Here is a 19,925-nt window from a genome sequence, read left to right on the forward strand (position 1 = left end):
AAAAAGTCCCTTTACGGTTTGAAACAGTCACCAATATAGTGGTACAAGAGGTTTGGTTCCTTTATGAATTCTCATAATTTTAAAAGAAGTAGCTTTGACAGTTGTGTTTACTTTAAGAAAAATAGTGATGGTTCTTTTGTGTATCTACTCATTTATGTTGATTATATGTTGATAGCAGCGAAAGATAAATGAGAGATAAGAAAGGTCAAAGCCCAACTAAGTGAAGAATTTGAGATGAAAGATTTGGGACCAGCAAAGAAGATACTTGGCATGGAGATTCTCAGAGATAAAAAAGCAAGTAAATTGTACCTAAGTCAGAAGGGGTACATTGAAAAAGTTCTTTACAGATTCAATATGCAGAATGCTAAGCCTGTTAGTACTCCTTTAGCAGCCTATTTCAGACTTTCATCGGCTTTGTCTCCATAATCAGATGATGAGATTGAGTACATGTCACATGTTCCATACTCTAGTGCAGTGGGATCTCTCATGTATGACAGGGTTTGTTCACGTCCAGATTTATCATATGCAGTCAGTGCAGTTAGCAGATACATGGCGAATGCCAGTAAAGAACATTGGAAAGCAGTTCAGTGGGTTTTAAGATACTTACGAGGTACTACCGATGTTTGCTTACAGTTTGGAAGAACTAGAGATGAAGTCATTGGGTATGTTGATGCTGATTTTGCTGGAGACCTCGATAGAAGAAGATCTCTCACAGGTTATATCTTTACAATTGGAGGTTGTGCAATCATTTGGAAAGCCACTTTCCAAACTACAGTCGCTTTGTCTACCACTGAAGCTGAGTACATGGCGATTACAAAGGCTTGTAAAGAAGCTATTTGGTTGAATGGACTCTTTAGTGAACTCAATGAAGACCTTCAAATCAATACAGTATTTTGTGACGGTCATAGTGTCATCTTCCTTACAAAAGATCAAATGTTTCATGAGAGAACAAAACACATTGATGTTCGGTATCATTTTGTTCGTGATATTATTGCTTGTGGTGATATTGTTGTGAGCAAAATTAGTACTCATGAAAATCCTGCAGATATGATGACTAAGTCAGTTCCTATAACCAAGTTTGACCATTGCTTAGGCTTAGTTGGTGTTCACTGTTAAAGTTAAACCCTTAAGGGGCTTTATGGAAGAGGTGGAGAACTTGTTTGTTGAGAGTTCGCGATGAAGAACTTGTTCATTAAGAATTCGTGTCAAGGTGGAGATTGTTAGATTTAAGTGACCCGAGTCCTTATTTAAATCAAATACAGTGGTAAAATAAAATAAAAGTAAAATCCCTATAGAATTATATTTCTTTTATTTTATTTTTAGAATAAGGTTTTTTAAACCTTATTAAACTCCATCTATTTGATATTGATTAGAATAAGGTGTTTCAATCTTATTACACTCTTATTAGAATATGATTTTACAAGCCTATAAATAGACATAGTCTACTCCTCTTGTAATTAATTCGAATTTGACATAGTAAATTTTCTTCTTCTCTGCCCGTGATTTTTTCCCGAAAGGGTTTCCATATTAAATATGTCTGTTTTTTATTTTTCTTTTTTTCTTTGTGATATATTATCATTACCGACATTCTATTTTTACACTTACTAAAATCTTTGAAAAAAGTGAGAAGGTGATGGTGTCAGTCAATTTTTAGGGAAGGCAAGTGTTTAGCGCAGTCAGAATCAAGACAGAAGTTGCACTTCTCGCACACGTACAAAGGGATATTATCATTAGACCACTTTGAACAAACATTGCATTTATAAATACAAACGACAAAGGGATAGGTTAAGCGAAGAGGGTGCGTAGGATGAAAAGAATGAGAAAGTGTCATGGGTATCTTATCACCGCACACCTGATGGAGATAGAACTTGCAAAATGTACAACCATAGCACACTTCTGATGGCAGTAGATGTTTTTCACACCAAAAACAATCATGGTCTTCTTTGCGTACCTTCCTATATTTGAAGAAGCTCAACTCTTCATGGTGGCTGTAGTGGAAGATTGTCTTTTTCTTTCCATCTTTAAATCTCAATGGCTCATGATATTTAGGCAGCTGACCACTGACCGAAGAAGCACATGTGAGATCAAGATTGAAATCACATGAATAACATCTGTATCTATAAGCCGTAGATATATACAAACATTTATCACAAATGAAATCCCAATAATAAAGCCATTGTAGTTGAAGTCGGTGTTGCAAGTGGAGGGGGTGAATAATCTCAAGAGGCAGATCACGATTCAATTTATCCGCACATGAAATGTGCTTCCAAACATTGCAGCAATCACAAGTAAAGGCAGTACCAGAGATTTCCCCTCCGCATTCTTCACAACGATCCTCTTTAGTCTCCCTAAGAGTTATGTTGATAAAGTGAGATGTATGATTGCAGCGAGGTATGGTGATATCCATGTGAAAGAAGAAAGAAAATGTAGAAATTTAAGATTAAAGAAAGCGAAAGATAGAGAATGGGAAACATTTTCTTTTATGATCTGAAAAGTTTAAACTTTCACATTTAGAAAAATTCTTAATAAAATTAAATTACTCATGCAAATATGTTAATAATTTATTTGGGTTTATAAATAGTTTAATGCATAAACTTGATAATTTTTTAATGGTACTGTGTTATTTTTTGTGAGATGTAGTACTTACATTTAACAAAAATTATACATTTTGATACTTAAAATCATGACACCAATACAATTTATTATTGAATTATAGATAATTTAAATGAAATATATCACACCAACTGATTTATCTATAACCTAACTGATATATAAATACTTTGGCCCAAAGTAAAGGATGTTAAATCTAAATAAAATGAATTTGTTTCGATAAACTAACAATTAAGAACCTTTTTAATAAATAATAAACAACATTAAGCGATTATAATAAAATCATAAATAAAAAACTTAAATTGTCTTTTGAATCAACTCCTTATAGCTTAAAGAGGAATGAAAAACACTTAAATACTTGTGAAACTTGGGGCAACATGTTTAACTATAAAATCTGCAACTTCATAATGAGTTCTAGAGATGTGGCTTAAGGATTACTTGATGCAAACCCATCATCTCACGTTAGGAATTCCAAGGACTTTAACTTATAATATTAAGGTTAGATCTAAGATAAAAATTCAAGCTGAAAGTTATGATTAGGTCTAAAAGCTGCAAGCTTTAATTGTCAAAAGAATCACACCAACGTTAGGAATTCAAAGCCCAAATCTTTTAATTTTAATATTTAAGGGTACATCTTTGATTGGTTTTTTCATCTAAACTAACTTTAAATTTGTACCCACAATTTATTGTTTTTATTGGAAAATTTGAAAAATTAATAAATATTCATTATCAGTGATGAAAGATAAATTCCATCAACATGATAAAAGTTTTAGCCTCAATATTCGTAAAACATATAACATGTTAACAATTGATTTTATCACAATTCAAGCACGACATATTTAGCGTGATTACAAGTAACTATCACGATAAGTAAATCAGTCACGGATGGTCCAAACCGGTCGGCAGGCAAAATGGGTGAAAAAACCAAGCATCCACCAAACTGGAGAGGATGACGACAGAACCATCCCCATAATCACTTGCAAAAGCAAAACTACATGCATAAGTAATATTAAAAATCGTGTTATAATAGCAGACAAAAACTTCTAAATGTGAAGATTTATTAAGCAATAAAAACAAACAAAAAAACATATAAAACTCAATACAACACAGCTCCAAACCGACTCGTGAAATAATTTATTATTTTGAAATATTCTCAAAAAAGAAACAAATTAAGAAGCCGACAAAGAGCCACCCACTTTCCAAGAGAAATTGTCAGTGACCGATGGAGTTTTAGTAATGACAAGCACCATCATCTGTCTATCACAGTTTGTGAAAACAATAAAAATACCCACAAAATAGATCTACGAATTTAAAAGAGGAACACACATGAATTGAATGAAAAGAAAAAAAGAAAGAGATGGTTGATGGGAGGGAGAAAAAGTCGAGTGATAACCAAGTCAAAGGTCAGCATCATCGTTGAGTAAAACAAAGGTGAAAAGTAAAAAATTTGGAATATAAAGTTTTTAGTGATGATCCGAAAAATTTATTTCTCAAGATAAGTGATTTTTTAATGTAATAATATATAATGCATTTTATTTATAATGCATGTGACGGGAGTATGTGTGGCCGTGTAGGTCACACGGCCTAGGCCAATTTGAGCGTGTGGGCTCAAAGTTTTGAAATTTTCCCTAGGGTTGCACACGTTGTTCCGATCGACCGTGGGCCTTCCGTAGGCTCGGTAAGGGCTAACCAAACCCTAATGCATGAAATCTGATATTCTGCCCTAATGCATGAAATCTGATATTCTAATAGACTGATTTGAATTTAGGAAAATTGATATGTATGTTGATTGTTTTGCATAAACATGTATGTTATTTGTATACGAGCATACGGGTCATGTTAACTCTGCTATATCTGTATATTTATATTCTGTATCTGTATATAGGGTGGGTTCTATTTATTGGAGAAAGTGTTCTGTGAGATGATAATTCACCATTATTCTGGCAGCACAGCTGCAAAGTATTCTGATAAGTGTCGTACAGACACTATGTGGTGTGTAGGGCTAGGTGAGTATTTTATACCCCACGTAGTGTGTTAGGATGGTCAGAGATGGTGTGTAGAGGATTGGGGTAGGACTTTGCATATCTATATATTTCTAATAATCTGATTTTGATATGATCTGATTCTGTTAAGGACTTATGTCCACTTCTATTTTGATATATTGGAAATCTGAATTTGATGCATGTATGTTTCCGTTGAGTTACATACTAAGTTTATGAAAACTCACATTTATTTGTCTGTTCTGTTCAAGTAATTCTCAGACATAGGCGGGTCGGTGCGACGGAGTCTCAGCAGTGACCCCTAGTTTGCGAACTGTTTTGATTAACGGTTTTTATTTAAATTCTAGATTATTTTTGGAGAGTTTTGTAATTTTGGGACTCTCTAGACTGTTTGTTTTAATTTTGGTTTTGGATGTGTTTTTAACTTTTGTATTGCGGTGTTTGACAAAATCACGGTTTTACATAAAAAAATATTTTTATGAAAACACAAACTCGGTTTTCAACTATAACAATATCATACTTCCGCTGCAAAATAAGTTTTCTAAAAGAGCAAATTAACGATGTTTTCCTTAACGAAAATAATAATATGTTTGATAAAATGTAGATTCTTTTTAGTAACAATTAAACGCGAGAAATTTAATATAATAAGATTGATTTCAAAACCCTTCTTCGTAGCACTCCCAAATTCGGCTATAACGTCTAGGCCGAATTTGGGGTGTTACATAAATTTTATTAAAAATTATAAAATATATATATAATTTTATAAAAATACCATAAAAAATTGTATTAAAAATTCCGTTAGTAGTTTTTTCATTGATAGTTTTGCTCCTTTTGATTCCTATTTTATGTAAGTCTTAATCCATTTATCAATTTAGGAATAAAATTACAAAATATATTTTCATAAATAAAATTATAAAATATATTTTCTTTTAACTTATAATTTATATTATGATGACACTTTTATTCTTTTCATACTTTAAAATAATTTTTAAATAAAATAATTCAAAAATAAAAAATTAAACACTCCTTCAATAATATTAAAATGTAAATTGCTACCATTACACCTATATTCATTATTAAAAATTTAAAAAATATTTTAAACATAAAATATTTTCTTTCACTTACAATGTGACAAAATCTAATATTACGTAACATTTTCTTTATTAATTATTTTAAATATAAATTAATAATGATAAATTAGATAACCAATTGATGTTAAGTTAATTTAACTAGGTCAATTAAGCCCAAGAAGTGATATCGATTTAATTCTGTTGGGTTTTTAAAATTTTTCAACCATTCATCATAATTTTTATTTTGATTTTTAAGCCTATTTTGATAAATAAATTTTGCTTCATGACTTGGCAAAATTTCAGTCCTTTTCATAAATATTTTAAAAAAATGATTTTCAACAACTTCGATTAGTTTTTATATCATAAAATTAAAATTAATTATATATTAAATAAAAAAACAAAACACTTTGATTTCAAGTAATCACAGTTTTTAAACTTTTATGGAAAAATATCTCGATTCAACTATAGGAAAAGCATGATCAATTAAGTTGACAAAGTATAAAAACCAACCAAGTTAACAATTTGCTCACCTGCACTTCATTTCCAGCTCACTTTTTTCTTGACATCAATTGGTTAAACCGTGCGGAAAACATTGATGATTGCTATTTGAAACATGAAATCTAACAAGAAAAATAGCTGGAAAATATAACGCATGAAAAAGTCCAACTAGAAGTCAAATCGGCTGCACCTTAAATCCTCTGTTCTACAAGTTGAGCCAGACAGTTCAATCATCTTAAAAACTTGAAAAACATGAGAAAGTTTCACAGCCATTAAGCAGATACATGCTTGGACGGATGATGTGAGTCCAATAGCAGAACTTAAAGGGTGCAAGCCCTGTCTGTTAAATGCGTTTGCTTGAATCACAACAATAAATATACCGTTAGTTCGATAAGGCAACAGTAGACAATTAGGAGATGACTAAATCAAGACACTCTAAATTAACATTCAGTCCCAAATCATCAATCAGAATAAATCATCATTACTTGTATGTCTCATTCATTGTCTGGTAAAGAACGAAGTTTACCGATTCAAACAAAAATGGAAGGAAAGAAAAAGAAAGGGGCAAGAGATGAGGGAAAAAGGTAGGGTAACAGGGGGGTTGAAACACATGTAACAACAATTTCTCAACGTGTTTGATCCAATTCAATTTAGTATAAAAATAACATTAAGAACCAAAGCATGCTAAATTTCCTATAGCTACCTACTTAATGTACTGAGAAACCCACTTGAAACCATCTCCATAACCCATTTTACGAACAATGCTACACATGAATACCTCGAGGGGACGAACGTTTGAGTCTCCCAAGTTGACCTTACCCTTGCCTGTGGTGAAATTGGTGAGCCCAAGGTGATAACGCAACTCATCTTCTGACGCAGCATATGGTATATCGATCTTGTTGCCCAAGATGAGGAACGGGACATTAGCCAAAGCTTCATCTGAGAGAAGAGCATCCAGCTCCCTTTTTGACTCGGCAAACCTCTCCTTGTCGTAAGCATCCACTAGGTACACAACCGCATCCACCTACAAACAAATTTCATATCAGTTTTGCTATGCTCTGCGGAAAAAGAAAAAGATTGAATGTTTTGGTATAGTAGAGCCTCCGAAAACTTGCAGGACCTTTTCTGTGTAATAGACCCCAGACCAGACACCAAACAAGCCAAGGAAAGAAGAATAAGAGCGAGTATATAACAAATAGTTATTGATTTCTTCCAGCAATGTAATCTTGAAAAAGAATGGAATGTAAGTATATAGTGTGTGGTGAGGTACTATCAAGACACCTTCTCCAAAAATAAAGGTGCTATCAGCGAACTCCCCATCCTTATTCTTAGCCCCTCATGAATCAGATAATCACAAGAACTATTATCTGGGATTATAGAGGCACTTTCAAGAAAAATGACTATAACAAGAAACTCTAGCAAGCTGCCAGATTCTCAAATGAAATATGTAACCCACTAGATGACTAATACAACTAAATTTTACAATCCCAGTTTGATTATTTATACTTGACACCAGTTGTTCAATTCATTAAAGATATCATTCATATAATAATGGAATCAATTCTCCACAGACTGAAAGAGAAGAGCATAATTTTTGTCTGAAAACTGAACATAATCACAGGGATTTTCAAGTAAAAGAAATGCTATGTTACTCTGACTAAGTGAGTGTCAGAAACGAGCATATATCGGTCATGGTATGGTTAGATTTTTGTAAGTATTTAAAGGATCCTTGGAGGTCATATCACCATGTTCGTGCGTGGAGCATTTGCGTCGGACATGGATACTTCAATAAAAATGAAGAATTCGAGGAAATGTACCTTAGCGTAGTAATCTTTCCAAACTCTTCGAGCAATCTGATGGCCTCCCAAATCAAAAGCCTTGAACTTGATTTTCCCAATACTCAATTCTTCCGATGTGGGATGCTGTGTTGGCTGATGCTGAACCAATCTCTGCCAAATCCCATTACCAACATTCCATTAAAGACGAGATTCCAATCACCTTATTGCTGAAGATAGCAATCGACCATCCCCTCACATTTCTTACCCTTTATATATATATATCAATAACAATTAAAAAACCCTTCCAGCTAAAACGACTAATCTCAACCAAATCCCATCAAATTGTAAAAGAGAGAACAAGCTTCATAGCCTTAATTACCTTCAAATATAACGTTTATTAGCATTCTGAATCAATTTAGATCAGAAATATTAGAACTTTAATAGATTAAAACCAACAATATTAACACAAATCTAATTCTTAATATGATTTTACCATCATTCATTTATGAAAAAATAAATACCTCATCTTTGAGCATATGAAGCAGCGTGGTTTTGCCGGCATTATCAAGCCCTAAAAACAAGATCTTGGCTTCTTTTTGCCATAAACCAAGGGAAGCAAGGATCCCATAGAACCAATCGAAGATAAACATGATTTAATTCCTTCAGTAAAAGAAACTTTCTTATTAACAAAAAAAAAAAGAATCAAAATGGGTTGCCTGATAGAAGAGAAAGTGTGTGATAATGGATGGGGGTATAAAAGAGAGCACGAGTTGGTGAGTTTTGACTGGGTAAGTTGATCCGAGCTCGCACTGATCAGTTGCTTTGGATCGGGGGTAGTTGGCCACGATGGGCTAAATCTGGGCCGTTCGATTTATGGAATTATGGATTTTTTTAGATTTTGGATCACAGTGTAAAATTGGCCTGTTTTCCCTTAATGGACGAGTAGCTGATTGATAAAGAAACTTTATACTAACAAATTAAATTTTGAAATAAATCTCAAAATTACTCCTAGGAAATTTGATCTATATATATATATGAAAATTTTATTTTTATTTAATTATTTAATTATATAATTTATTATTTATTAAATTAAGTTTAGAGAATAATTATTCCGCCGAATATGTTTTTCTAAGAGTATCTCGACACCCATGAGTGTCAAGTTCAATGTGATGTCAAATAATTACATTAGTCCATGTTATGCATATTAGGAGGGAAGTTTTGTAAAAGTACTTGTAGAGTATCTTAACATCCATAGGTGTCGAGCTGATAGTTAGGAGATATTTATTTGGTTGTTAGCCCAGCCAAGTGAATTTAATACACTGAAAGTTGACTCTCATGGTTGGTAACTTCCATCCTGTAAAAGCTTGTTTGTTACTCCTTTCTTCACATCCAATTTTTTTCAAAACTCTTCAACTCTTTCAAGCTCTCGCATCCTTGAACTCCCCTTTCTTTTTTTTTTTTATTATTTTTCAAGAGAAAATGATAGAACACATTGTCAACTACATTGTGAATATGGTGAAATTAACACATTGTCAACTACATTGTGAATATGGTGAAATTTCCAACTCAATTCTTTCTATTTTTAAATATTTGCGGAAATGATATGGTTTTTGAAATTTAATTATATTATTTTTGTTTTTCAACAATCAATAGATCAAGTTCTTTGGATTCGACATAATTTACATTTTGCAAAGCTTGATCCTCGTATTGATGAACGCTTGAAGGATGTCATTTTATATGTGGCATCTACGATTTTTATCGTTTTGGATTTATTTGCTGTTTTGGTGGAAAGATGGAGGTTGGAAACGTTTAAATTCTTTTCTTTTTTTTTGCACAAGGAAGCAATCATGATGCTTGAAAATGTTGCTTTAATAATTGGCCTTCTAGTGCAATCGATTCAGAGTATCAATGTGATTAATTGTTGAGTGACATACTGTTGAAGGAGAAACCAAAAAAAGATTTAGATGAGACCAATTGAAATGCACATTTCAACAATTAACTGAATATTAAACTCGACATTCATCGATGTAAAGTTGAATATACTTTTTCAGATGTCCCAAAATATTCTGCTACAAACTGCTGATTGATGATCCATGTAGTGGATTTAAGATGGGAACATGAGGCTAAGCTAGAAATCGAAGCGATCTATGGAAATCAATATGGAATCAGCAAAATCCCACGAGTCAAAATGTTTATTTGGAGAATGTCTACAAACGCCATTGCATCCAAAGAAAACGATGATCTTTCTCCTGTATGTGCCATAGATGCGATGATGAGGTTGTCTAGAGGCAATCTATAGTTATGGAATCAGACAGTTGATCTTATCAATGATTTGAAAGGATCCAATGTTGAGATTAAGGCTATCATTGATGATATTCACCTCTAACTTTCCTCCTTTAGGATTTGGGATTTTCTCATGTTTTCAAAAAGAGGTAAGGCTGATTGGATAGCAAAAAGAATCAATAACAAGGATTGTTGGAATTTCCTCCAAATGAATTTTTGCTGTATATTGTAATTTTTCTTTCCAATGGAAACTCAAATATCCTTATTTATGTACTATGACTTACCATACAAATACATTCTCATTAGTAACATTTTATATTTAATAAGGAATTTACAGTTAAAGTCATTGTCGATTAAGTCTTACTTCAATTGGCATCGACATTGTTACCAATATAGAAGGACGTGAATTTGCGCATTATCCTCTTATTTCAGAGTTGGGGAGAGGCTATGAATAATTCTAGACATGATATGAAAAAAATAAAAATTAAGAATCGTGATACTACACTCATATGAAAGGAAATAAATAAATAAATAAAGTCATTAAATTTAATATCAAATTTTATGTTAGTTATAATATGTTAATTTTATTAAATTAGTTAATGAAATATTGGTTTGTTGGTTACGGCAAAGGTTTTGGTTTCTTGAGTACTTATGTTTGAATTTTATCATAAGCAATAACAATTTGTAGGTTTTAGTCTCGTTATGTGTGTAAGTCATATGTGAGTTTTGCCGAATTCTTTTTAAATTGATTTAGTTTTTTTCCAATTCTTTAATTTGTGTTTTGTCTTGATTGAATTCTAAATCTTAATTGATCGGACATATATTTGGGTAAAACTTTAAAGAAAAAGTAATTTCATTAAATTATATCATAAATGTTTATCATTAATAAATTATATCACTAATTTAAATCTGTTTAATTTAAAAACTATTATAAGAAGTTGATTGAGTTTTAACTTAATTGATATCGGTATTATTACTAGTACAGGAGGTCGCAAGTTCGAGTGCACTGAAGCAAATTATTCTCTTATTTAAGTATTGGAGAGAGATTATGGGTAGTTCAATGCGTTGTATCCTTCTAATCATATATGTTCTTTTGACGTAATGCCGAAATTTGTATATATCACTTCCCCAACTCATAAATAGGCACTTTAGCGCACTTGACTCCATATCTTTCCATATTAATATTAATATCCATGTCAATCGAATTAAGATTCAATAAGTTATTTACATATTTAATTCAATCTTTGTTATGAGAAATAATTTATTCTCTTTAGGATAAAGGACATAATTTACTAAAACTAAAAATTTAATAATATAACTTCACGACTTAAAAAATTAACAACTTAAATAAAATTCGATATTAAATTAAGTAAACTAAAATGAAAATTATCCATTGGATTACGTGTACCATCACGTGTTGCCTCAACATAACTAGAAAAAAAAGGAGGAGACGACAACAGTAGATATACATAACTGGATATGCATTTAAGTCAAACCAAGCCAAACACTGTCCTGTCTAGCAAAACCAGCAACCAAACGACCCAGAATTCCAAAATCCACAGGTTTTCTGTTCTCTCCCAAAAACCCAAACACTCCCTTCTATAAAATCCATTACACACTCTGCACACCTTACTATCATAATTTCAACTTCAATTTCTAAACTGTTCGAATCCCAAACACCTAAATTCAATGGCTGATGCTAAGGAACGCAAAATCCTGGTGGCCGTCGATGAAGGCTTGGAAAGCATGTACGCTCTTTCATGGTCTCTCCACAACCTGATTTCTCAAACTTCAAATGATACCATTATCCTCATTTACGCTAAACCTCCACGAACCGTATACACTTCGCCAGATGGTACAGTTGTTTTTTTTTTTTTTTAATGTCGAAAATTAAAGACATGGTTTTTTTTTTTAAATTGTTTTGGTTTTGGTTGCAGGATATTTGTTTTCTCCTGATATGTTGGCCTCCATTGACAAATGCAGAAATGATCTGGCGTCTTCTATAATCGAGAAGGCCAAAAAGATGTGTAGGGAGCAAGGTGATAATGAGGTGAGTTACTGAGTAATTCTTGCTTTTGTTTATTTGGAGGATCAAAATTGTGTGTTTTTTTTGGGGGGGGGGGTAATTAGGTTAAAGTAGAGGTGATAATAGAGACTGGTGATCCAAGGGACGTGATTTGCCAAGCTGCTGACAAGATCCATGCTGATGTGCTTGTTATGGGAAGCCATGGCTATGGCTTGATTAAGAGGTGAGTCCTCTCAGTTTTAGTCAAATTATAGTTACTAGAACTATTAAATTATGTCAAAACTATATAGACAAAAACCATAATTTTACTCAAAAGTTTTCTTTTCTTCTTCTTTTTAATAACTAGGCCCTGAGTATGATCATTGATTAGGTTGAAAAGATAGTATAATCATAATGTTCCCTTTTGCATGTGAAAAATGGATTGCTTTTCATACTTTATTTTCTATTACAGCTCAAATTTACGGCAAGAATGAATGTGATAGGGATTAGTGATTAGGCCTAAATAGGTTTTAATATATGGTTTGAATAATTTTTGGGTGACAGGGCATTCTTGGGGAGTGTAAGCAATCACTGTGCACAGAATGTGAAGTGCCCTGTTTTGATTGTGAAGAAGCCCAAATCTTCCTCCTCTGCAACTGGAACCAAATGATTGAGATTTGGGACACATTCATAATTTCTCTTAGTTGTATAAAGTTTTATATTTTTCTTCCATCTTTGATTGTACTTTCATACTCGAATGTCAAGAACTGAACTTTGATTATTACAATAGATATATACCGTCACTGTAAGCTTTTTTCTTTTTCTTTTTTGGGTAATGCTATCACAGTGAGCTAAAGAACATAAGTTGAGGAATAAATCATAAACCTTAGGACAATGTTTGCTACATAATACATCAGAGATGATAATACAAATACTTAGTCAAAAAATTGTCATTGTTGGCACAGAGCACAATTTCTGTTCTAAGTGGTAATCATCGGTTTTGGTGATCTTCTATCCAATGAGTACTTAATGGGAAAAGGTAATTCCAAACGAACATCATCTATGTCAGCATGTCTCATAATCTGGTTCAACATTTTGAAGGGCAACATCTTGAATCCTTTTTCCAGTGAAGTTTCATGACAAGTAGGCATCCGATTGCATATAGCTAGCTTGTGTAATACCTCATTTGGTGACTTAGCTCACGAATATCAATTCTAAGATGCAAATGCTTACCAAAATTAAGAATTATTTTAAAGGAAGCACGACCAAATTCAAAGAATAAATATATCACAAACTAATCCTTATCATTTATTTATGGACTAACATCCTCCATTGATGACATGACTTGAGGGTGCACAAAAAGTAGGCATGAACAATCTTACGATTAATAGGCTGTAATTGATGGTTGCATTCTTAAGTTGGTAACGAATTTTTTTTTATCTAAATAGATATATTCATCAAATTGCATAAACAATAGATTTGTCTATGGGTCGGGTCACTTGATTCGACCTAAGATTCACCCGAGAAGTGGGAGGATTTGGGCAAAAAATAAAAAACAAGGCTATTTCGAGTAAAGTTTTTTTAGCTTGAGCCTTCCGCCCCAATTTGTAAAAAAAAAAACTATTAATTTGCTGTTATTTTTCTACTGTTTTGTTGTTGTTTTCCTATTGTTTTACTGTCATTTCACTATTATATTGCTACTTTTTTATTATTGTTGTTTGAATATTATATAATTCTTATTTTATTATTAATTTTACTACTATTTTAAAGACATTTGCTTGTCAAATTGCACCTATCTTAGTCTTATTTAAGTATAAAGATTTTTTTTCAATTTGTTGAGAAACATTTATTTTAATATTTTTAGTATTTTTGATGTATTATACTTTTATTTTTTCATATAAAAAAATTTAATATGAGCGGACCGACAAGACCCAAACCTATCAACTATGCCTTAAATTTTGTTAGAACCCAACCTAACCCGACTCATAAAAAATCTAGTAAATAATTCTCATAGTTATTTTTTAATATTACATAGAGTGTTCCAACATCATTAACAATTTCTGGCAAAATACCTCACATAAATCAAGAACCCTGCTTATTTTTCTTCTCGTATAAGCAATGCAGTTCAAAATAAAAATTCAACTAATATTCCAAGATGAATTTTATATATATATATATTAAAATGCTTTAGGCTACCATTCATCCGAATCACTCTAAGTATAAAATATTTATATATTTAAGTCATTTTCCATTTCCTAGAAAAAGTATCACCTTTGTTTTCAAAATGAGAAAATCTGAATCAAAGATAAATATGATCCTTGATCAGGGGCGAATATGGGGTTGGCAGCACCAGCCCCTAAAATAAAAAATTTTCTATTTTAATTTTTTTTTAATTTTAAAATTAATAAAAATAAATTTATATTTTAATTCGTTAAAAATTATATGTTTATTATCATATAATTTATAATTTAATTTCCACCCACTTCATTATCACTTATTATTTTATGCACTGTGGCTTTATGGAGGGAATCATCATTTCATAATTTATGTTGATGAAGGATAGAATCGTTCTAATATTAAATATTTAAAGCTAAATGCACTTTAGATAATAGTAGAATGTGGTTGCAATAGGCATAGCCATCGTTCTTGCTTTATTCTCATGGGTGAATAATTGATGGATCCTACTTTTCTTTCTCTGATCATATTTTTTTTTGACACAATATTTAGAATTATTCATAACACATTCCTAATTTATAAATAGGAGGATAATGCACTTCAGCGCACTCGAACTCACGTCCTCTAGCATTGACAACAATATCCATGCTAATCGAGCTAAAACTCAACCGGCTTACACGGAATAATTAATAAAGTTATTTAATGACAAATTAAGATATATTTAAGGTGTGTTTGTACATCACAAAATATTTAAATAAAAATATAATTATTATGATAACAATTTTAATTTTTTTGTAATTATAAGAAAATTTTAAAAAATTATTATTATAAAAAATATTATCAATATTTGAAAAAAATTCTAAACAGATGACAACTTAAAATTGAATCATTATATGTAATATGCTAGTCTAGAAAGTTAGTCGACAATACGATTGCTAATAAAATTAACAAGAAAAATAAACATCCTATGTAATTTTATCTAATTATTCTAACATTCCGTATTTGTTAGACTTGTTGGCTAAATATAAATAATTAATATTAATTCTATATTTTACTTAAAGCTCCTAATTGAGTTAGTGTCACAAGTCAATCAAATTCGTGACACCTAACTTAGTTGAAATATGACTAAAATAATCATTCTTTTATAAAGTAAGTTATACATTGATACCAACTCGAATAACAAATTGATGTAAATACCCTTGGGTTCTTGACATTTCAAAAATATGTGACTTGGTCCTCTAAAAAATTACAAAATATTTTTATTCTAAAATCTTATAAATATATAAATTAAAAATTATTAAAAATAAATAAAATGCTAAATTATATATATATTTAAAAATTCTAAAATGATACATTTGAGGTCTTAAATAAGTGAATTATCAAATCAAATTTATCATACTAATTATCTCTTTTTTTCTTTTAAAAGAGTTTTAAAAATATATGGTATTTATATTCTTTAACTTGGAATTTAGTCATATTGACAACAAGATTTCTATATAGCTGGTTTAAATTTTTTAATTTAACTCGAATAAATTTATTCGACTTGAATCTCATTTCACTCGACTCGATTCAAAAAATTTAAATTAAGCTAGAATGATAAAATATGATTCGTCACCTCAACTAACTTGAAACTTCCCACTTGTTGTAACTTGATTTAATCAAATGTTCACACCTAAGAACACCATTCCTAATCCCCTTGCTATGCCATAATCTAACAATAAAACTTTTAAATTATTTAAGCAGAATTAATAAATAACATATAATTATATTTTAAAATATATATTAAAATAAAAATATTATTATATAAAATATCTTATTGAAGCTTAAATCAATTAAGGATATCAACTTGTAATTATCTACTTCAACTCTTACTCTTAAAATTAAAATACTTTGATTATATCTAAACCATTAATTAATTATTCAAATATGGGTAAAAGGATAATGATATTACATTTTCTTTCTTTATTTAAAAATAGATAAATTAATTATTAAAATGAATTATGTATATTTTATTATGACGTAGAAAAATTAATATTTAATAATAAAAATTGATAAAAATTTTAGTATATAAAAATTAATTAATTAATTTCTTTTATGAAGGGAACAAAATGCGAACTCGGAAATACGTTCCCAATCAATGCAAATTAGAAAAATAAAATAAAAATAAAGATAAAGAGACAAGATAGATTTTAGTGTCGACACGTACAACATTACAGTCAAACCAAGCCAAAAATGGTCCTGTCTTTCAAAACCAGCAACCGGACGACCCCAAAGCCTAAAACCCACAGTTTTTCCCTACCCAAACCCGAAAACACTCCCCTCTATAAAACACACTCCAATCCACATTAGACACTCAAAATTCCATCTTCAATTTCTCAAGGTTGTTTTTCTTTTATCAACTGTTCCAATCCAAACTCATAGATTCAATGGCCGAGGATGACGTTGTAGCTAAGGATCGCAAAATCCTGGTGGCCGTCGATGAAGGTGAGGAGAGCACGAACGCTCTCTCATGGTGCCTCAAGAACGTGATTTCTCACACTTCGAAAGATACCCTTGTCCTCCTTTACGCTAAACCTCCACGAGCCGTATACACTTCCCTAGATGGCACGGGTATTTCTTTCTTTCTTTTTTTATGTGGGTTTTCAGTAGCAATAATGAGAAGTTTTTTCAAATTCCGTTGTGGTTTTTGGTTTCAGGGTATTTGTTTTCTTCTGATATTTTGGCCACCATGGACAAGTACAGCAACGATGTGGCGGATTGTGTCATCGAGAAGGCCAAAAGGGTGTGCAGAGAGCAAGGTGATCCTGAGGTGAGTTACTGAGTAATTGTGGTATTTGTAAAAGTACCCCTTGTTTATTTGGAGGACCAAAATTGAACGTTTTGGGTAATTAGGTTAAAGTAGAGGTGATAATAGAGAGCGGTGATCCAAGGGACGTGATTTGCCAGGTTGCCGACAAGATCAATGCTGATGTGCTTGTTATGGGAAGCCATGGCTATGGCCTGATTAAGAGGTGACCAATCTCTCTCAATTTTGGTCTAATTCTAATTTTAGTCCCTGTATTGTACTTAATTATTTAATCTATACTTTAATTTGATATGATTTGGTCTTAATTTCGTGTTTTGGGGTTTTTTTTTTTTAATATTTCATACCAATCAACGAAAATTGAACTAAATTAATATAGTACAAAGAAGAATTCAACAGATAGGCAAAAAGGATTCCCTTATGTGAAAATTTGTTTGCTTTTTCACACTTTATAGTCTATTACAGCTCAATTTAAAACAACAAAAAATGTGATTGAAATTAGTGTTTAGTGCTAAACAGTTTTTAATTATATTTGGAGCAATATTTGAACAAATAATTGTGGATTAATGACAGGGCATTCTTGGGGAGTGTAAGCAATCACTGTGCACAAAACGTGAAGTGCCCTGTTTTGATTGTTAAGAAGCCCACATGTTCGTCTTCTGCAAGTGGAACCAAATGATTGAAATTTCGGATTACATAGTCATACTTTGCTTTGTTTATGTACAAATTTCACTTTAGTGGGTATGTTTCTGTTCTTGGTTTTCTTTTCTCATATCTTTGTCTGCTTCATTACTTTGTTGTATAAGGTTTTATGTATCTCCGAATGTACTTTTCATATTTGAATTAAAAAGAGTCCTATTATACATTATTGGGAATAAACCCGTGTTTGCAACGGACAAGAATAATAACGATAAAAAGATTGAATACACAAATTTTTCGTGAAAAAACTCCTCAAAAATTACGGGAAAAAAGAAATTTTACTAATATAAAAGAAGTACAAAGATGGAGAGAATCAAATAAAAAAAAGACTCGAAACCCTGAAAGAAAAACTCTTCAAACTAAAAAACATAGAATTCTTTCAATCTGTATACTAAGACTTGAAATTCGTAGCTTTTATGACTAGAATATTTTAGGTTAATCAGAGTTTAAATAAAAAACTCAAACAGAGTTTAATTGAGAGAAAAAAATCGAGAAATTTGAGGAACACATTGTCACATCGTGACATGGTTTATGCGTCGTCAAGACGGCGATTTTCTTTTTGTCGTGACATCAATTGCTCATTGTAATGACAAGTTTTATCTTGTCGGAACATCACTTATTATATTATCTGAAATATAAAGCACATTCACAGAATTTATTATATAATTATAATAAAATATATAATAATTCAGCCCAAGGTTCGACTTCCAATCCAATTAATTTCCTTATATAATAAAATTCTAAAACCAGACGCAATTTTAGATTCCCCATTTTGATTATAACACCCAATAAGCACCTTATCAGTATAATTATTGTTTGAAACAGTTGCATCCAAGTCTGAGTGCTCTGCCATGCAATACAACACCAAAGACCCATGTTAAGATAATGAACTGATCAGGGATGTATTCAGGCTGTCCATGATGCAAATTGTTCTCGAAATTCATATGACATCGATTCAGATTAGGTTTGGCCGGTTACCTTTTTGGCCTCAGGCTGCTCGATTCTCTTACAATCGGGGTACAAGCTACTAGTTTGTTTCTCAACATATCAATAAAGACGTTGTAGGTAGGATGGGGACGGAGAATGAATGTATAAACACGAGTGAGCTGGTCTGGGAAATTTTTCTTTTCGACCCCCACTGAACATGATGCTGCAATAACCATCTGTACATGAGTGAAATTATATTTTTACTAAGTACAAATATACAACTTAATTTCACCTCTAAATTTCTTTTTTTCCTGCTTTACCTCTGTACGTGATGATGCAATCGACCAATATTATAAAAAGAATTCTTAAATCCATTACAGCAATATCTTTTAGAGATACCTATATGGTAGAATCATAACGAGGCTTTGAAACTTGATTCGAACAAGTGGTGCTTTGTTGAGAAAGCTCTACAAAATGAGGCAATCCGATTTTTCCAAAACTTATACAAGGTTGAGAGTAATGTGGTGGGTAGATTTTTGTTGCGTCACTGCACTTCGAAAACAAATGACAACGGTATGGATTTTTTGAATTGTTGTATTTCTAATGCTGAATAAAGAAAAAAAAGGACTGTTTGACATGGCTCCTATTAAGGCAGTAGGCATAGATAGATTTCATGTGCAACTTTTTCCAACATAATTGGGATACTGTGGATGTTTATGTGTGCAGGATGATCAAAGAAGTGTTCAGTGACAAATTTTTGGAGCTTGTGTTCAATAAGACACTTCTTATGCTTATTCCCAAAACTAAGAGTAGTTTATGTACAGTGCTTTATAAGCTCATTGCTAAAGTCATTGTCAATAGGCCTAAGGGCATTATGCTTTGTATTATTGGTTGTTAGAGATTGACCTGATTAATCAAGAAATAAGTAAAAATAGCAGAAGAAATTGAGAAATTGAACACACAAATTTAACGTGAAAAAACTTCTCCAAAGAGGATAAAAAATAACGGGCAAAAATAAATTTACTATAATGGCAAAAAGAAACGAAGAGTACAAAAAGATGAAGATAAAAACTAAAT

General features: G+C 31.5%; 3 protein-coding genes and 1 non-coding gene across 4 annotated transcripts; 2 read left to right on the forward strand and 2 right to left on the reverse strand.

Moving 5' to 3' along the window:
- Nucleotides 1-6,639: 6,639 nt before the first annotated feature.
- On the reverse strand, nt 6,640-8,734 carry LOC105761103 (GTP-binding protein SAR1B). The gene is made up of 3 exons (XM_012578797.2): nt 8,478-8,734; nt 7,996-8,127; nt 6,640-7,202 (listed from the first exon to the last, which is right to left on the reverse strand). Exons 1-3 carry the CDS (start codon nt 8,604-8,606, stop codon nt 6,882-6,884), a joined length of 582 nt encoding a protein of 193 aa, XP_012434251.1. The 5' UTR covers nt 8,607-8,734; the 3' UTR covers nt 6,640-6,881.
- Nucleotides 7,431-7,552, reverse strand: LOC128035180 (small nucleolar RNA snoR83). Its single transcript, XR_008191580.1, has one exon. It is a non-coding gene; the product is annotated as a small nucleolar RNA snoR83 (small nucleolar RNA).
- A 2,989-nt stretch (nt 8,735-11,723) lies between the features above and the next one.
- LOC105761102 (universal stress protein A-like protein) lies at nt 11,724-13,053 on the forward strand. Its single transcript, XM_012578796.2, has 4 exons — nt 11,724-12,094; nt 12,177-12,289; nt 12,370-12,488; nt 12,809-13,053. Exons 1-4 carry the CDS (start codon nt 11,929-11,931, stop codon nt 12,912-12,914), a joined length of 504 nt encoding a protein of 167 aa, XP_012434250.1. The 5' UTR covers nt 11,724-11,928; the 3' UTR covers nt 12,915-13,053.
- Nucleotides 13,054-16,683: 3,630 nt separating this feature from the next.
- On the forward strand, nt 16,684-18,101 carry LOC105761101 (universal stress protein A-like protein). The gene is made up of 4 exons (XM_012578793.2): nt 16,684-17,029; nt 17,116-17,228; nt 17,312-17,430; nt 17,796-18,101. The coding sequence occupies exons 1-4, from the start codon at nt 16,846-16,848 to the stop codon at nt 17,899-17,901; spliced, it is 522 nt and encodes a 173-aa protein (XP_012434247.1). The 5' UTR covers nt 16,684-16,845; the 3' UTR covers nt 17,902-18,101.
- The last annotated feature ends 1,824 nt before the right edge of the window (nt 18,102-19,925 follow it).

Source organism: Gossypium raimondii, chromosome 11 (assembly GCF_025698545.1).
Source record: "Gossypium raimondii isolate GPD5lz chromosome 11, ASM2569854v1, whole genome shotgun sequence".
NCBI classification, from domain to species: domain Eukaryota; kingdom Viridiplantae; phylum Streptophyta; class Magnoliopsida; order Malvales; family Malvaceae; genus Gossypium; species Gossypium raimondii.